The sequence below is a fragment of the Panthera leo genome, chromosome D1 (genome assembly GCF_018350215.1).
Source record: "Panthera leo isolate Ple1 chromosome D1, P.leo_Ple1_pat1.1, whole genome shotgun sequence".
Classification (NCBI taxonomy): Eukaryota; Metazoa; Chordata; class Mammalia; order Carnivora; family Felidae; genus Panthera; species Panthera leo.
The window spans coordinates 57,336,236-57,354,302 of NC_056688.1; the positions used below are offsets into that span (position 1 = coordinate 57,336,236).

Genomic DNA, 18,067 nt, shown 5'->3' on the forward strand with positions numbered 1-18,067 from the left:
TTGAACTGAATTTTCATTCTCTCTCCAGTGGTCATTGGAAAGTTTTCACAGGGAATGAGTTGGCAGCTTTGTTTGGGTGGTGGATGTTTGATTGCTGGAAGAAAAATAAATCAAGAAATGCTGATGTGAAGAACGTTTATATGTTAGCCACCACAGTCTCTTCCAAAATTTTGAAGGCAATTGCACTTGAAGAAGGATTTCATTTTGAAGTAAGAAAAGATAATATCTGTGTGCTACTTTTCTAAATCAATTTCTTTTTTAAAATTACATGAGCTATTACTTAAACGCATTAATCTGACAATTTTTTCAAGTTTATTTTGAGATAGAGAGCACGAGCTGGGGGAGGGGCAGAGAGAGAGAGGGAGAGAGAGAGAATCCGAAGCAGGCTCTGAGCGATCAGCACAGAGCCTAATGCAGAGCTCAAACTCACAAACTATGAAATCATGACCTGACCTGAAATCAAGGGTCGGATGCTTAACCAACTGAGCCACCCAGGTGCCCCTCTAAATCAATTTCTATACAATAAATTCACCTCCCCACTAAAACTGACTTTTATTGATTTGATTTATAATCCCCCCTTTTTTCTAATTCTGTTAAAATTTGCTCATCTTCTGACAATTCAGACACCTTGAGCCAAGTTCATCCAGTATGTGAATTTCTGGAACTAAGATAAGATGTACTTTAAAAATTGAATTAATGCTTATTATTTCATACAACAATACTTGGTTTTCATACTGAGAAAATCTTGCTCCTAGTGACCTCATCAGTAGCATAAACTCCATTCCAAAAAATTGTAGGTATCATCGACCACTGTTTAGGCTCTTCAGGTTCAGTCTTAAGAAAATTAAAGCAGTCTTCCAAATTGTAAATGAAGACCCAATGATTCTCCATCCAAAAAAACAAATAATGACTCACTCTCAGCACAGATCTGTAACCTCTGTGAGTCTCAGGCAGTTAAGCTGACAGTTTTTAGAGCTTCTGAGACTGATGCCAATTAAATTCCTTTTCCTCTGCCATCTTTGCCAAAATGTCAGTGTAAATGTCACCTCTGGGGCCTTTTTTTTTTTTTTTTTTTGCCACAGCCAAGCTACAGGTCTTAACATTAATTGGCTGAATAAAATAAAATTATACCTGTTTTAATGAAATGGAACTTTCATTCTCAGGCTTTTAAAGAAATACAAACAGCAAAAGAGCAGAAATTGAAAATTTATTCAAGCTTGAGATTCTGAATTATATTAATGTTAACATTCTCGTTAATATCTATGGCAAAAACAACATACAATGAGCACAAAAAAGAACCTGATTCTGGAGACCAGTATTATAAATTTGCTTCCTTGTGTTGTTGTATGTAAGGAGGTAGCAGAGGTTTTTGGCTTTTATTTTTTCCCACTGAGGAAGTAGAGAGGTGAATTGGGAATCATAAGTTAGTAATGGTCAGCTCTAGAATCAGTGTCTATCACACGCTCTTTCTGTTGTAAAACAGTTCACGTCTTTTTTTTTTTTTTAAATCTTTATTTATTTTTGAGAGAGAGCAACAGAGTGCAAGCAGGGGAAAAACAGACAGAGAGGGAGACACAGAATCTGAAGCAGCTCCAGGCTCTGAGCTGTCAGCACAGAGCCTGATGCAGGGCTCAAACTCACCAACCGCGAGTTCATGACCAGAGCTGAAGTTGGATGCTTAACCCACTGAGCCACCCAGGCGCCCCATAAAACAGTTCATGTCTTTATTTTTTTTTTAATGTTTTATTTATTTTTGATAGAGAGAGAGAGAGACAGAGCATGCATGGGGGAGGGGCAGAGAGAGAGGGAGACATAGAATCTGAAACAGGCTCCAGGTTCTGAGCCACCAGCACAAAGCCCGATGTGGGGCTTGAACTCGGGAACAACAAGATCATGACTTGAGCTGAAGTCAGACGCTCAACTGACTGAGCCACCCAGGCACCCCAGACAGTTCATGTCTTTAAAGTGAACAGTAGCTCATCAGATGAAAAGTCCTTGAATCTAATTACCAAAGAAGGGCTCAATAACTCTCTTGGGTTTATTTAGGCCATGGTATTATAGTAAGGAACACTTGGTTCAAGCATATGCTGTGATAATGTTGTAAGTGCATCATTAAAAAGCTTTATGGCCTTCAATTATTCAGGGGGACTAAATCACACCCTTTGTAGGGTGCTCTTATATTAGTACTTATAATACAGCCTAAAAGACAGTTTCTGAGAAGCAGTGTAATTGAATCCTGGCTCTATCTCATATACGGCATAATCTTGGGCAAATTTACTGAGCCTCTATTTCAGCAACAGAGTTTTTGTAAGCATTTAAAAAGACAGTGATATAGAGCACCCGTTAACAGTGCTTGATAAATAGTGGATGATCATAATAGATGTGTGTATTTATGTTACTTTGTGACTATCTGTATCACCACTTTCAACTGCTGGACTGTATTTGGTGCAAATCACCTATTTGTGTGCTCAATGAATAGTAGTTTATCAGTCGTGGCAATGTGAATCCAAGCATTTCCTGGCTGTATGCTTACCACTTTATAAATCTGTGTGGACCAAACACCGTAACAGAAGATCACTATGAGAGTGTTATGTGCGTTTAGCAATAGGCTTTACTATATTTTTATGAGGAGTCACTTAACTAGAGTGGCCTTCTGTGCATTTCAGGAAACATTACCAGGTTTTAAATGGATTGGATGTAGGATAAAAGACCTCCTGGAAAATGGAAAAGAAGTTCTTTTTGCATTTGAGGAGTCAATTGGTATGTAGTAAATATTAAAATCTTTGAAATTTGAATGAGAGCATCTTTTTAAATATAGTAATTCTATAGAGAGGAGTTTTTGTCTTCTGGTTTTGCATTTTGTGTTGTAAAAACCATAGAGAACTCAGAAATATGTGGCTGCATTTTTCATCGTGGGAAAAAAAGACCCTTAAAAATTCCCTAAATACCTTCAGTATCAATGGGTATCATCTATTACTAGGCTCTTAAATTCATTTGTTCTTCTGAAGAAATAAAACTATTGAAATTAGTATTTTTAATTTTTTTTTAATGTTTATTTTTGAGAGAGAGTGAGACAGAGCATGAGTGGGGGAGGGGCAGAGAGAGGGAGACACAGAATCCAAAGCAGGCTTCAGGCTCTGAGCTGTCAGCACAAAGCCTGACACGGGGCTCGAACTCACGGACTGTGAGATCATGACCTGAGCCGAAGTCAGACGCTCAACCGACTGAGCCACCCAGGCGCCCCTGGAAATTATTTTTTTTCAAGTCTATTTATTTATTTTGAAAGAGGGACAGCATGAGTGCAGAGGGGAAGAGAGAGAGGGAGAATCCCAAGCAGGCTCCATACCATCAGCATGGAGCCAGATGTGGGGCTCGAACCCATGAAACCATGAGATCATGACTTGAGCCGAAACCAAGAGTTGGATGCTTAACCACTGAGCCACCCAGGCACCACTAAAACTATTGAAATTATTATAGGCTTAAGTTTTCCCCTTTTTTCAAAAATGTGTTTTAATTCTCAGGTTTTCTGTGTGGAACTTCAGTTTTGGACAAAGATGGGGTGAGTGCAGCCGTTGTTGTTGCTGAGATGGCAGCTTACCTGGAAACCATGAACATAACATTGAAACAACAACTGATTAAGGTTTATGAAAAGTAAGTTATGTTATTATGAATTTCTAGTTTCAATTGCTAAATTTCTCAGTTTTTTGGTTCTCCTTTTAGATTTCTAAATTTGGTTTTGAAAATAGCCAATCCTTTTTAAAAAGTTCTAAAACTGAACTAAAGACTTCCACTTTCTACATAATACAATAATAGGCTTATCTTTAATATGTACTTTCCTGAAGAGTTATCTGACATCTGATTTTAACACTTTAAATTTTTGTGCAGATATGGTTATCACATTTCAAAAACGTCCTATTTCTTGTGTTATGATCCGATTACCATCAAAAGTATATTTGAAAGGCTTCGCAATTTTGATTCTCCAAAAGAATATCCAAAATTTTGTGGGACATTTGCTATATTGCACATACGGGATGTTACCACTGGATATGACAGCAGCCAGCCTAATAAGAAATCAGTAAGTACCCAAATATATTTTTTTAAGTTTTTTAACAATTTGTAGTACTTCGTACTATAGTGAAATGGTGGAAGTTCAAGCCTGTGAGTGTCTTAAAACTAGGGGATCCATTGTTTTTCTTCAGAGCAGTTTTTTTTTTCAATTTTTTTTTTTTTGGTTTTTTTAATGTTTGTTTATTTTTGAGAGAGAGAGACAGAGTGTGAGCCAAGAAGGGGCAGAGAGAGAGAGAGAGACACACACAGAATCCAAAGCAGACTCCAGGCTCTGAGCTGTCAGCACAGAGCCTGACATGGGGCTCAAACCCACGAACCGTGAGGTCATGACCTGAGTCATGACGCTTAACCGACTGAGCCACCGAGGTGCCCCATCTTCAGAGCAGTTGTAATCCCAGAGCCTCCCTGCCTCTGATCCTGTCCTCCTCTTTCTCCATGTGGGGAGATGGGAAAGAGAATTAGACAAAAAGAGAAAGGGAAGGAGAGAGGGAGAATGTGTGATGATGCTACATAATGCTGAAAATAAAGTCTAAAAGCCTGTTGTTTCAAAGTTCACAATTAACCCCCTTCTATTTGTAACTTCCCTTTTCGACCTTGTTCCCTATACCTGTAGCCAAATAGAACAACTTAATAGTTTCTTACATGCATACATTTTTATTATAAATTTCTCTCTTCTTGCTCAAGCTATTTCCTCAGTCTTTGTTTCCTTCCTATTGCTGCAGGTCCACACCTTAGCCATTATTTAAGACTTCAGACACATGTCACCTCCTCCACATACCCTCCTGGTCCCAAAATTAGATATCTTCCTCCTGAGGTTTCATTATATATGGTGCCTTCCTCTTGTCACTTATCACTTTCTATTTTATCATTGTGTTGTACGTGGCAGATACATTTCTGATACACCTCTGTGCCTCTCAAGGCTCCTGCCTACGTGGTAGGTGCGCAACAAATATTTAAATGCTATAGATTGCTGATCATATGTATTTGGTTATTGTTATGGTTATTAGCCTAAATTTCCATTTATAATGTCCTGATGTCTCAAGTTGCTAGGGGCATAATATATTTTGGGAAATCTGCAACTCCTTGTGTATAATATAGCTCATAATCCTTTTGTGTGTGTAATTCATCTGGTCAGCAAATATTGGTTCCCAGTCGTTGGTATTCTGTATATGTGCAAGGATGTGTGTATTTTTCTGTCTTTGTAAACTACTTGAAGAGAAGAACCAAATTTTTTGCTTCTTTTTATTTCACTACTGTTGCTGTGCTTAGAGTAGTTCTTGCTGTGATGCTTTTTTCCTATTAACCCCCTTTAAGCCTTATGATACTCATTATTCAAAGTACTTTCCTGTGTGTTCTCTGCAGATGCTTACAACAATTTTATAAGGCAGGTGCTATAGATGTTGTTAATCCCCTAAGGTCACTTAGTGAGTGTCAAAGACTTTGTTAGGTTTTTCTTCACATTTCAGATTGATATTCATGTGTATGTTCAATAGGCATTTATCAGAATCCTTTGGTGCTACAGGTACAGACACACTGGAGATAGAGCAATGACAAAGGCGCTGTTTCTACACTCAAGAGTCTAGTGGGGAAATGGAATGAAACTGATTACAACATGACAAATGCAACCAGGGGGTGCATAAGGTGCCATGGAAGAGCATAGGAAGGACCCCTGCTCGGATTTGGGAGGCTTATGGAATACATTCTAGAGGACTTTTGGGAGCTGAGTAAGAGTGGGAGTTATCCAGATGTAGGAGGAACAGTGGGTGTTCAGGCAAACGGAGCAGCAGGTGCTAGATCTGGAGGTGAGAAGGCATGTTCTCCTTCACAGAACCACAAGGAGTTCTCTACAACTGTAGTGGTAGTGTGGAGTTTGAGACAGAATGGCCTGTGCGGTGTGTGGGTTAGAGAGAGACAAACTCCCAGGCGGGAAGATCAGTTCATATGCTGTTTCAGTAATCAAGCTGAGAGATGATGGGAGCCTGAATTTTTTTTATGTTTTTTATTTTTGAGAGAGAGATTGAGAGTGGGGTAGGGGCAGAGAGAGGAGGGGGGCAGAGGATCTGAAGCGGCTCCCTGCTGACAGCAGAAGAGTCTGATGCTGGGCTCGAACTCACGAACCATGAGATCGTGACCTAAACCAAAGTTGGATGCCTAACTGACTGAGCCACCCAGGTGCCCCTAAATTTAATATAGTAGCAGTGGAGATAGAAAGTTGGGCGAAGTAGAATACACAGGACTTGCTAATTGATGGTCTGTGAGTGAAAAAGAGGAGAAGAAGGTGTCTGGTTTTTTTTAAATTTTTTGTAACGTTTATTTATTTTTGAGAGAGAGAGAGAGAGAGAGAGAGACAGAGTGTGAGCAGGGGAGGGGCAGAGAGAGAGGGAGACACAGAATCTGAAGCAGGCTCTAGGCTCTGAGCTGTCAGCACAGAGCCCATTGTGGTTCTCAAACTCATGAACTGCAAGATCATGACCTGAGCCAAAGTTGGACATTTAACCGACCGAGCCACCCAGGAACCCCAGAAGGTGACTGTTTTAAGCAACTGGTGTATGGTAATACCACTGAGGGAGGGGTTTCACGGAGAGGACAAGGCTCAGGACACCTGGTGAAAGGCACCACTGTCAAACCCATGTCACAGTACAACCCCCACAGGTCCCCCAAGATACCTTCATAGACAGATCTGTGGTCCAGGAAGAGTACAAGTGTTAATCCATATGTTCAATGTCAAAAGTAAAGCTTTATTTCTTTTTTTAACTTTTACATAAAAAGTATACAATTTTTTTGTACCCCAGTAGGTTATTTGGCCTGTCCTCTAGGATATGGGCACTCTGCTTTGGAAGCTATTGATAAACTGTGAAAGTGCTTTGAAATTGTAAAGCACTTTGCAAATGTAGAGGCAGTTTGGACTTTGGTACAAATAGGCCTGGCCTCAGCTTCTTGCTCTGCCACTTAAGCTGGTTACCTCGACTAGGTTGTTTACTCTTTTTGAAACTTGTCGGTAAATTGGAAGTAATATTTACTTTGGAAGATTATTCTTGAGGCCTAGAGACCATGTATATAACCCAATGCCAGTACTATTATAAATGTTAAGTACATGGTATATTTATAAATTATTATGTATGTACTCTCCTTTTGTATTTTATAATTCTTCTAAAAATATCTTCAGCTGTAAAAAACACATAACATAATAGGTACCACCGTAACTGTTTAAGCATGCAGGCCCAGCAGTGTTAACTATATCTGCATTATTTTGCAACAAATCTCCAGAACTTTTTCATCTTGCTAAACTGAAACTCCATACCATTAAACAACTGCCCCCGCCCCCCACCAGCCCTTGCCAACAGCCTTCTACTTTCTGTTTCTATGAATTTGACTCCTTTAGATACCTCATATAAGTAGAGTATATTTTACAACTCTTGAAAATGAAAAAGGTACTGAGTGTAACTAAGCTGTTGTTAAAATTGTGCATAGGTGCTGCCTGTGAGTAAAAACAGCCAAATGATTACATTTACTTTTCAAAATGGCTGTGTGGCTACTCTTCGGACAAGCGGGACAGAACCCAAGATAAAGTATTACGCAGAGATGTGTGCATCACCAGAGCAGAGGTGAGAATTGATTTTTTAAATATACATATATATATATATATGTATATATATATATACATATACATATATGCGCATATATAAAGTTTATTGAGATACAATTCACATACTGTACAGTTTACCCATTCAAAGTGTACAATTCAGTGGTTTTTAGTATATTGTGCAATCATTGCAATCAATTTTTTTCTCCACGTATTCTTTTTTTTTTTTTTATTCTCAAATTAGCTAACATAACAGTGTAGTCTTGGCTTCAGTAGATTCCGATGATTCATCATGTATAACACCCAGTTCTCATCCCAACAAGTGCCCTCCTTAATACCCATCATCTGTTTTCCCCACCCTCATCAACCCTCAATTTGTCCTCTGTATTTAAGAGTCTCTTATGGTTTGCCACAATTTTTTTTTTTTACTAACAATTTTAGAACATTTTCATCACCTCAAAAAGAAACACCATCCCCATTAGCAGTCACTTGCTATTCCCCACCCTCTTCACCCTGGGCAACCACCAATCTACTGTCATTATAGACTAGTTTATTGTGTACATTTCATATAATGGAATCATACAATATCTAGCCCTTTGTGACTGGCATCTTTTACTTAACATAATGTTTTCAAGTTTCATCCATGTTGTTGCATGAATCAGCACTTTATTCCTTTTTTAAAAAAAATTGTTTTCATGGCCTAATGATATTCTGTTGTATGGGTTATAAAACTTTTTTATCCATTTTTCAGGCAGTGGACATTTGGGTTATTTCCACATTTTAACTATTAATGAATAGCAGTGCTACAAATATTTGTGCAAAAATTTTTGTGTGGACATGTTTCATTTCACTTGGGTATATAGGTGGTGTAGAATTGCTAGGTCACATGGTATTTCTATGTTTAACCTTCAGAGAAACTGTCAGACTATTTTCCAAACCAGCTGCATCATTTAGAAATTGAATTTTTAGGGGCGCCTGGGTGGCGCAGTCGGTTGAGCGTCCGACTTCAGCCAGGTCACGATCTCGCGGTCCGTGAGTTCGAGCCCCGCGTTGGGCTCTGGGCTGATGGCTCAGAGCCTGGAGCCTGTTTCCGATTCTGTGTCTCCCTCTCTCTGCCCCTCCCCCGTTCATGCTCTGTCTGTCTCTCTCTGTCCCAAAAATAAATAAAAAACGTTGAAAAAAAATTAAAAAAAAAAAAAAAAAGAAATTGAATTTTTAAATTTTAGTGAATTTTTATTACTGGAAGGTTCTGTGAGCTTTAACTGTTACATGTTGAACATAAAGAAATGATGAACAAATAATTTATTTTCAGACAATATTCATTTTTTAAATTTTTTTTTAAATTTTATTTTGAGAGAGTGACAGAGAGGGAGGGAGAGAATGAGCAGTGGAAGGGCAGGGAGAGAGAGAGAGGGAGAGAAAATCCCAAGCAGGTTCTGTGCACAGAGCCCCATGTGGGGCTCAATCCCACAAACTGAGATCATGACCTGAGCCAAAATCAGGAGATGGATGCTCAACCAACTGAGCCACCCAGGCGCCCCGAGAATATTCATTTTTTACATCAAATATGATTTGACTTAATCTGCCTAATTTATTGCCTTTTAAGAGTAAGAATTGTGACTAAATTGACTTTAATAAACATCTCAAACGCTATTTAAACTTACTAAAAATAGTACCTCGTCACTGATTAATATACTTTTGGGAAGGAGATTTTTTGGAATTGCCTTCAGAGTCCGAGGTACATTATTTTGTATGTTCCTAAGTCTTTGCATTTAAGAGTAGATTTTATTTCCTTTGGGGGCAAAAAGACATCCTGAAGTCATTCAGAGTAGAGTTTAAAGGAAACCAAACTGGGTAATGCTGTATTTGGCTAAAACTAAAGGATGATTATTAAAGTAATAAAAAATGATTGTGAAGTCAGTTGAGAAGAAGCTTTCCTGGAAATCTTTTGGGCAACAGCAGTGATGACTTTGAAGCGCATACCTGTAAGTGTATATTTATTTTTTAAACATCTCATTTTTCTAGTCACATCTCCCTCTGTACCTGAATCATGCCATGTCATCCCATAATATCTACTGGGTATCCTTCAAAGTTTTCAGAAAGCCATTTTAGCATAGCACCTAGTGTTGGTGTTCTAGGCCATTAAATTGCCTAACTCAGGAGAAATCTGTAGATATACCGAAACTCATCCATGTACTGTGTACCAAGGAACTCCCTTTCATGAAATTCAACTTCAGTTGGTGATAATTGTGTTTTGTGTGTGTGTGATCGTTTCCCCTTTAGTCTTGTTTTGTTTTAACTGAGTGAACTTCTGCTTTGTTAACAAATTGTTTGATCATCCTCTCCGGAATATGTCCTCTTAAAATTATAACAATTTAAATGAATTTTAAGGTGATGAAAATGAAGAATTTCAAAACCCTTAATCTTTCTCTTCAGTGACACTGCCTTACTAGAAGAGGAATTGAAGAAACTCATTGAAGCTCTGATTGAGAATTTTCTTGAGCCCAGTAAAAATGGACTGATCTGGCGTTCTGTCTAGTGCACACCAGTACATCATTTCTTTGCACTGGCACATGGAACAGAACAGCAAAGAACTCCATGTGTTGACGTCATATGAGCATTCTCTCCCTATCTCCTCTGGCCAAGTATCCTTTTACTTTTATTTTCTTTCTTTTGGTTGGCTGACTAAACAAACTATCAATTTGAAATGCAATGGTCTGGAGAGAAATGATTCAAATTTTTTCATAATCTTGAACAAAAGTCATTGCATTAAAAGTATTATAGTGACACGTTGTTCTTCCTTTAACAGAAAAAAAAAACAATACATAAGTGAGTTTTCTTATTTAAGTGTGATTAAGCTTAGTTCCATATTATAATTGTGTAGAGCACGGTTTTAAAAAAAAAAGGCAGATACATGTTATATAATTGTAGAGTTAGTTAAGGAAATTAATCTATAAAATTGACAAGAAAATGGCATTGCTCCCATAATACTGTGGGAAAGTGTCATTGTTATGTCACAGGTATTAACTTACAAAGTAGAGTATTTGAAATAGGGTATTTGCATTTTTAGCTTAGAACCGATGTTACAATATGTGGTTTCAGCTTCTCTTTTTCAGGTGCTCTTAATGTAGTGTGAACTTATTGTACGTATTTAAAATTCTGACGTTTACTGAACGTAAAACAATAGTGGCAATGCTCCTAGTGGTTTTGTTCTTGTCAGATTTCTCAGTGCCTTCTCAGGGTATGGTATGAATTAAAACAGTGTTCCTGCATTGAATATAATTTAATCAGCCAATTTTCAGACAGTTGAGGAAATCTTCCAAACTATGTAGGTGCTTCCCCTCTATAGCAAATAAATTTGCCCTTTAAAAAAATTTTATGAATGCAAATAAAAATGTTAATAAAAGCAAACTCAGTGTAACTATACTGAAGGATCTTCATGTTAGAATTCAGGGTCAGTAATCACAGCCTTCAAGTAAAGAAAAAAATCTGAACTGAGAAAGGAGCTCTAAATTTATTTAAATGTCTAACTTTGGAATTACATTTTTATAAGTAGATTTATTCCTTTATCAGATGAAGTAATGCTAATTTTACTAAGAAATAAAATATCCAGATTTTAGGTGTTAGAATAACACTAAAACTACATGTTTTAAAACTAAATTCCAGTTTGTTCTAACATCTTGCTGGCCACTGTAGAATTTCTGATCTCAAGAGTACTCTTTACCAATTTGGAAAAAAATTTTGGAAGGTCACTTTTGGTTGATTCCCCAGACTTCTAAAAAAGTCTTAATAGAGAAATACCGTTTAATCTTCTTAAAGTGTATCCTGTCCTATATAACTCACAGAATTAATAATTAAACCCAAGTGCTATAGTTAAGAGGTAACAATCACAAGGCCTTGTGTGTAATTATACTGAACAAATAGCTAGTGGGATATAACTGGTATTAGAGAATTTATTTCCTAAAAAATAATAATAGCATAAAATTTAAACATTTATTAAATAACAGTTTGGTTTATTGCAGCTATCAGCTAACATTTGGTTGAACCCATATAGTCCAAGTATAATTTTCAAATTATTGTATTGCCACTATTGTTAATTTGTTCCTTCCTTTCTTATAGCTAGATCTCGTATGACTGTAGGTAATAGCTAGCTAAGGGTAGAGAGCACCATACTTCTGAATGACATTGTTTTCAAAGGCTTTGCACTAGGGAAAATGTGTATACTTTTTTGCTTTATTGGCTTTAAGGAATGTAGAATGTAACTTAGGAGATAGCCTATATTCTGCCAAGTATTATAAACGATGCTATATATATCAAAAATATGTATATTTGGCTTTAGTGTCTGTGTTTCCATGACTGAAGAACAAAGTGAAGCTAAAATGATATGATAGCCCATTCATAATCACTAAAGCCATGTCATGATTGTCATTCTATTATAAAGAGAACAGTTTGAGTGCTTTAATATAATACAATGTTTAAGTCATCTTAATCAAGGTGAAAAGTTATGAAAGCTTAGGTTATCTCAAAAATTTAAAAATCCAAAGTTAAAATTAACAAAATTTTACAAACGTTCCTGAAATGTATAGATTGAGGGAATTATTAGATTCTAGCCAAGCTCTCAAGTCTATGTAAGCATGGTATTTTAACATGAACTTGACATAGTGGGTATACAGTGGCCTAATAGAATAAATCAGTGATCCAAGTCAACCAGGAAGGGCAGAGGTGCTGGCCCATGAGTCTCAGCCTTGGGCTCTACATTGTTTAGCTTTTTCTTTATGAATTATATCACAAAAATGAATGCATTCTCCTTGAGTATATAGATCAAAACTGGGCTTCTCTAGAGTTTTGGGGAAAAGGAACAAACTAGTGGGGCAAGGTCAAAGAATACATTGAAAATAAGCAGTAGAAATAAACAATAGAAAAGTCAATAAGATGGCACAGGAACAACTTCTTGTGAAGGGCAAACTAACCTCTCAAAAAGTAGGGAATAAACTGGCTGTGGGCAAGTTATTTAGCTGTGTTTGTTATTATGATGAACAAATAGCGAACCTTTTGCTTTCTTTCCTTTATTAGCAACCACTAAAAAGAAGCCAAGTTTTAGGAGGTGAGAAAAAGTACCCCCTTACTGATTCAATTCCTGCTAGGATGTTGTGTCTTAGGATCATATGGGAACTGGGGAGGAGAGGACATAGCAGAAATAAAAAGGAATATAATACAAATTGGAAAATAAGACTTGTGAGAAAGAGTTCGAAGAATTAAGATCATTTAACTCTGGGGGGGAGAAAGCTGTTGAGATAGTTTAATAAGTCTTCCTAAGTTATTAGTTGAATCTTTTATTGAAAGGCTCAAAGTAAGAAGGAATATATCAAACTATTCTCTATCTTCAATGAGGACAGACTAAAAAAGAATAAGGATCTTTTTAAAAAAATTAAATAACAAATTTATATATTAAGGAATGTACTAAATGGATTTTAAAGGTTCCTTCCAATACGTTTTTTTAAAACTCAGGTTGGGACAACGATGATATCATAGCACTGAAAGTTACATTTGAGTTTTTGCTCCTTATCTAGAAGAATTTAGCTCACAAGAGACTTTTTGTATATGTTGAGTAGTAGAGGCATGAGTGCAGTCTTTATTCACTGCATAAAGACCTGCTCGGATATTATTTTTAATTTAACCTGGCAAATAAGTGAGACTGGAACACCATTTTATTCATCTTGAAGACTATATAGCATTATAGGATATTTGAGGGTTTTGTTTTAACTGTATTGTTATTTGGGTGTCCTAACTTCAGCAGAGAGGAAGACTCTGTATACTCTGGGCATAAAAGTGTGGATCCAGTGGAAAAAGACTGGATACTCTGGGCATAACTTTATATAGGAAATAGACCTCCTATTTCTTAAGGAGGTTGCTTCTGGAATTGATCGAACAAAGGTATTAGCTGGAGTTTAATGGAGAAATTGTTCTATGAACTATGAATTGCTGCTATTGGTATTTCTTTCAGATGTTTTCCACTGATATTTGTGATGCTTGAAAAATCCAAATTTTGATTGATTGGATAAATTTATTTTATGCCTTTTTCTCTCTACCTCCCTTTTTCCCTAGGTCCCCTCCCACATTTTGTTACTGTGAAAAGCTATTGCCCTATTACCTCACTGATAAGAAATCTTAATTGTATTCATTCAGAATGCTTTAAACGTGTTCATAAACTATGTCTGTTTTTTGGACTTTTGGTTATTTTGTTATTATTGTGAGAATATTTAAGACATTGTAAGAAGTAATTTTAAATCTATTTCATAACCTTTTTGGTCTGTCTGGATACTACTATATGTTAATTTATTATAGCCTTTTACAATTCACTTGTTTTTCTGAGATTGCTCTAGAAACTGATGAGGAAAGAGTCATACTAATCAATTGAATGGTCAATTGATCTCACATATTATTTCAGGTTTCCTTGTACTTGGGGTATCCAAAGCACAAAATTTGAGGAAATCTTTTTTCACATTTGTCCCCACAGCATCTTACCATAAGCTGTAAGAAGTCCCAGGTGGAAAGAAGAGGATCTTTCTTTGCAGGACTTAACACAGCACGATTTTCTTTAGTTCCAGGTGGAAACAAAGTTAAAGTTTTCCATTGGTTACTTTAAAAAATTAACCATACTATTACATTCATTAAATGATCTTTTCTCTTTGTTCATTCAAGACTGTGTACTTGAAAAAGAGGACATATAAGAATGAGTAACGTGTCCAAGGTAAGGGCAAATGACATATCTAAAGTTTGCTTCTCAAATTTTTCCACCCTAAAGCAGAAGAGTATAAATACGTGGGGGGAAGGGGCCCAAGCACAAAATCTGAAGTAGTCTACCACTCGTGAAATTTCGTGTTCTGTCTTAAAAACGTAAGTTGAATTTTGCATTCTCCATAATAAAACTGTTTCGACATAAAGATGATTCCTTCAGTCTTCACGGAAACCAGTGCTGCCGGCAAGGAGCACCACATTTAGCACACGGCCTCTCAGTTTTCCCCCTCTGCCCTCCTCAATTGCCGCGTCCGCCTGGTGGTACACACACTGACTTTGGGAAATATAGACATAGGACATACCTAGGATATTCCCTGCCTTTTAAAAGCTGAAGTTTGAAAGTATTAATGCCAAATTAAACTGAACTGAAACAGCTCCGTTACCACTGAGCCTTATATAATACTGTCAGAGGTGTTGGCCCGTTTGTTTTCGTTAACTCATTGGCATTTCTTGACCGAGAAGGAGCACCCAACTATCAGCTCCCTGAGAGCAGAGATCATGTTTTATTAGTTTTTCATACCCACACCCTCCCCCTGCCCCCCAGATATAGTACGTGTTATAGAGTGCCTAGTTGGTGACAGTAGGAATTAGGGGGTTGTATTTTAAAGAAACTAATAGTTTAAGTAAGAAACAATCAAAAATGTTAATTTTCTGATTCAGTTTTTTTAAGCATTTCTCATTGCTGGAATTTATGATAAATCTTCATTAAGCATGCACACCCTTAAATACTGTTCCTTTTGAGAGAGCAGAGCATATTCCTATTTGCAAATTATATATAATGCCTAGTATTTTACACTCAAAGCAAGATGTTGGCCAAGTAGGCTAAGAAGGTATCTATGTAGACTTAATATCACGGGTTATAAGTGCCATTTTGAGCCTAATAGTGCTACCTTCCAAGTGAGTCACAACTAATTTGAAACTATTTGGTATATTTTGTCCACTGTTATGATTCATCATATATCTTAAAAGAGGCACTCAAACAAGAGTCTGCATCTGTATATATGGTGAGGCCTTTTTGTTTTAGGCTAAAATAAACTCTTTGTATTATGTCATTGAATATGCCAGATAAAATATATACAGTTAAGAATGAATTATTTTTCTGACCTGTGCAGCAGTTGCTCAAAATTGTGCCGTTGTTTTAACAGTTTCTGTCAACATTTTCTCATTTTTTTCCCGATGAAAACACCAGGATGTATCATAAGTACTGCCTGTGAGAATTTGCACTTGAAGTGTTTGTGAGTGGATTTCTTGTGGTTTTAGCCAAATGAAGTGTTATCGGTAATAAACAGGCCTCTTTATAAGCATGAGTTTCTGTGTAATTTTTATTATCTTAATTACTGTGTGGTTCATAAAGTTTGCTATCCAAATGGAACATATTTTTGAAATATACGCATGGCATACCTAGAACCTACTTTCAGCCTAAATGAATATTCTAGCTTATTATTCACTAAACATGTTCATAAACTGGCTCATCAGAAGTCCCAGAAGAAAGAGCTAATATTCAAGTTTTTTCCATCTTATTTTTCTCTTTCTTTCATTTGACCTAATTTGTCTATTCACCTTAGCATCAGTTAACATAATAAAAAGTTAAATATATATTATAATATATTTGTTATTCCTGGTCCTTCCTTCCTGTCTTCCCTAAACTTGCACTTCCTCATTTCTGTTAGTGATAGGACCATTCTCCTGTCTTTATTTTCCTCTCTTTAATTCTGATTCTAATCATTAAATGGTCTCATCTTGCATGCAGCTTGCTTTAAATTATTTTATCCTTTGCTTCATTATTTTTTTTTAATTTTTTTAATGTTTGTGTATTTTTGAGACAGAGAGAGACAGAGCATGAGCCGGGGAGGGGCAGAGAGAGAGAGGGAGACACAGAATCTGAAGCAGGGTCCAGGCTCTGAGCTGTCAGCACAGAGCCCGACGTGGGGCTTGAACTCACGTACTGGGAGATCGTGACCTGAGCTGAAGTCAGACTCTTAACCAACAGAGTCACCCAGGCACCCCATGCTTCATTATTTCATTTTATAAATATTTATGAAGTTGGAAATATGTAGGTACCAAGGGCCCTCCAGAAGGCTACAAAGTAGGAAAAAAGACACAGCAGCCATTTTATTGTTGGAACAGCCTGTTCAGGACACTGTTCCCACTACCCCCAATCCACCAGATCACCTTTATCTATTCCTTATGTCTTTGGATTCAAAGCACTAGAAAGAAGGCCCAGTTGGCTTTTGTGATACTTTGGTGACATGCCTTCCTCCTAGCTGAAACCAAAAACTGATAAGAGAAGAATTTGACCCCCCAGCTTCCTTCTGAATGGTAGTAGGAGGCAGGCCACTGCATTTATACCTTTCCATCGAGACACAGTGGGAGAGAGTTAATTGACCGATTGGAAATTATGGGGAAGGCAAAGAGGGAGGACGCATCAAGCACAGATCAGCTTGAGTGTGCAGAGAACTGTAAGTGGTTTGCTATTGGCATGTTGAGTAGGGGTGTGAGTGGAGAGAGCCCTGTGTGCTATGGTATGGAGCTTGGACTTCAATCAGCAGGTGAGAGTATAGAAAGGCATAAACAGAAGGTCTCTGAGATGGTGGTGTGGGTGGGGAGGTGGTATGAGAGAGCCCATCCCTGGTAAGAACCTTAAAGTTCATCTTATCCAACCCTCATCAGTTCCCACTATCTGCAGATTTATATTTGAACCTCTCCTGTGACAACTTGCCAAGACAAGTTGTACTCTTTTAAAGAAAGGCCAGTATAGGGGCTTCTGGGTGGCTCAGTTGGTTAGGTGTCTGACTTCGGCACAGGTCACGATCTTAAGGTTTGTGGGTTCGAGCCCCACGTCAGACTCTGTGCTGACAGCTCGGAGCCCGGAGCCTGCTTCAGATTCTGTGTCTCCCTTTCTCTCTGCCCTTCCCATACTCACTCTGTCTCTCAAAAATAAATAAACGAAAAAAAATTTTTTTAATTTATAAAAAAAATACTAAAGGCCAGTAGAGAGTTCTTTCTTGTGTTCAGCTGAAATATGCCTCCCGAAGCTTCTGCCCTCCAATTGTATTTGAAAGATCAATGTGATTCCAAACTGCATCTCCTTTTCACTCCAAATCCCTTTTCCCTCAGTATAAATATGCACAGTGCAGCTACTGTTCCTTATATGACCATCCAATTGCCTTCCTGATCACCACGTGGACAGTTTTCAAAAAACTGGATCCAGAGTTAATATGCTACACCAGAAATGGTAGTACCAGCCCAGAGTAGTAAAAGGTGGGATTTAGTCCTGATATGGGAGGGGGCTCTGCCTGGGGCACACTGCGTGACACTCCTTCACTTCGCAAATAACTCCTTTAACCCTCAATTCAAGCATCATGCCTTCCAAAAAACCTTCACTGCCCGGTTGCCACCTCCCACCCCACCAGCCAAGCTGGACAGGGGCCCTGCTCTATATGGCCATAGCTCCCTTTGCCAGCCTCTGTTACAGCACATCCCACACCAGGAAGAAATGATCTGCTTGTGTATTGGACTCTCCCAGCTCTCCTAAAGCTGGAATTGGCTGACTCAATGCAGTATCCCCCAGTGCCCCGAACTGAGCCAAGCGGATGATGAGCCCTCAAAAAAAAAAAA

The 18,067-nt window shown here is 37.7% G+C and overlaps 1 protein-coding gene across 2 annotated transcripts in view; it reads left to right on the forward strand.

The window, feature by feature from the left end:
• Nucleotides 1–15,750, forward strand: part of PGM2L1 (phosphoglucomutase 2 like 1) — a 51,394-nt gene extending 35,644 nt beyond the window's left edge. For both annotated transcript variants that reach the window (XM_042904616.1, XM_042904617.1), the window contains exons 9-14: nucleotides 29–209; nucleotides 2,667–2,760; nucleotides 3,522–3,651; nucleotides 3,886–4,075; nucleotides 7,540–7,673; nucleotides 10,088–15,750. In XM_042904616.1, the coding sequence (XP_042760550.1) occupies nucleotides 29–209; nucleotides 2,667–2,760; nucleotides 3,522–3,651; nucleotides 3,886–4,075; nucleotides 7,540–7,673; nucleotides 10,088–10,190 (832 nt within the window). In that variant the 3' untranslated portion in view covers nucleotides 10,191–15,750. The remainder of the gene's footprint in view (nucleotides 1–28; nucleotides 210–2,666; nucleotides 2,761–3,521; nucleotides 3,652–3,885; nucleotides 4,076–7,539; nucleotides 7,674–10,087) is intronic.
• Nucleotides 15,751–18,067: the final 2,317 nt, after the last annotated feature.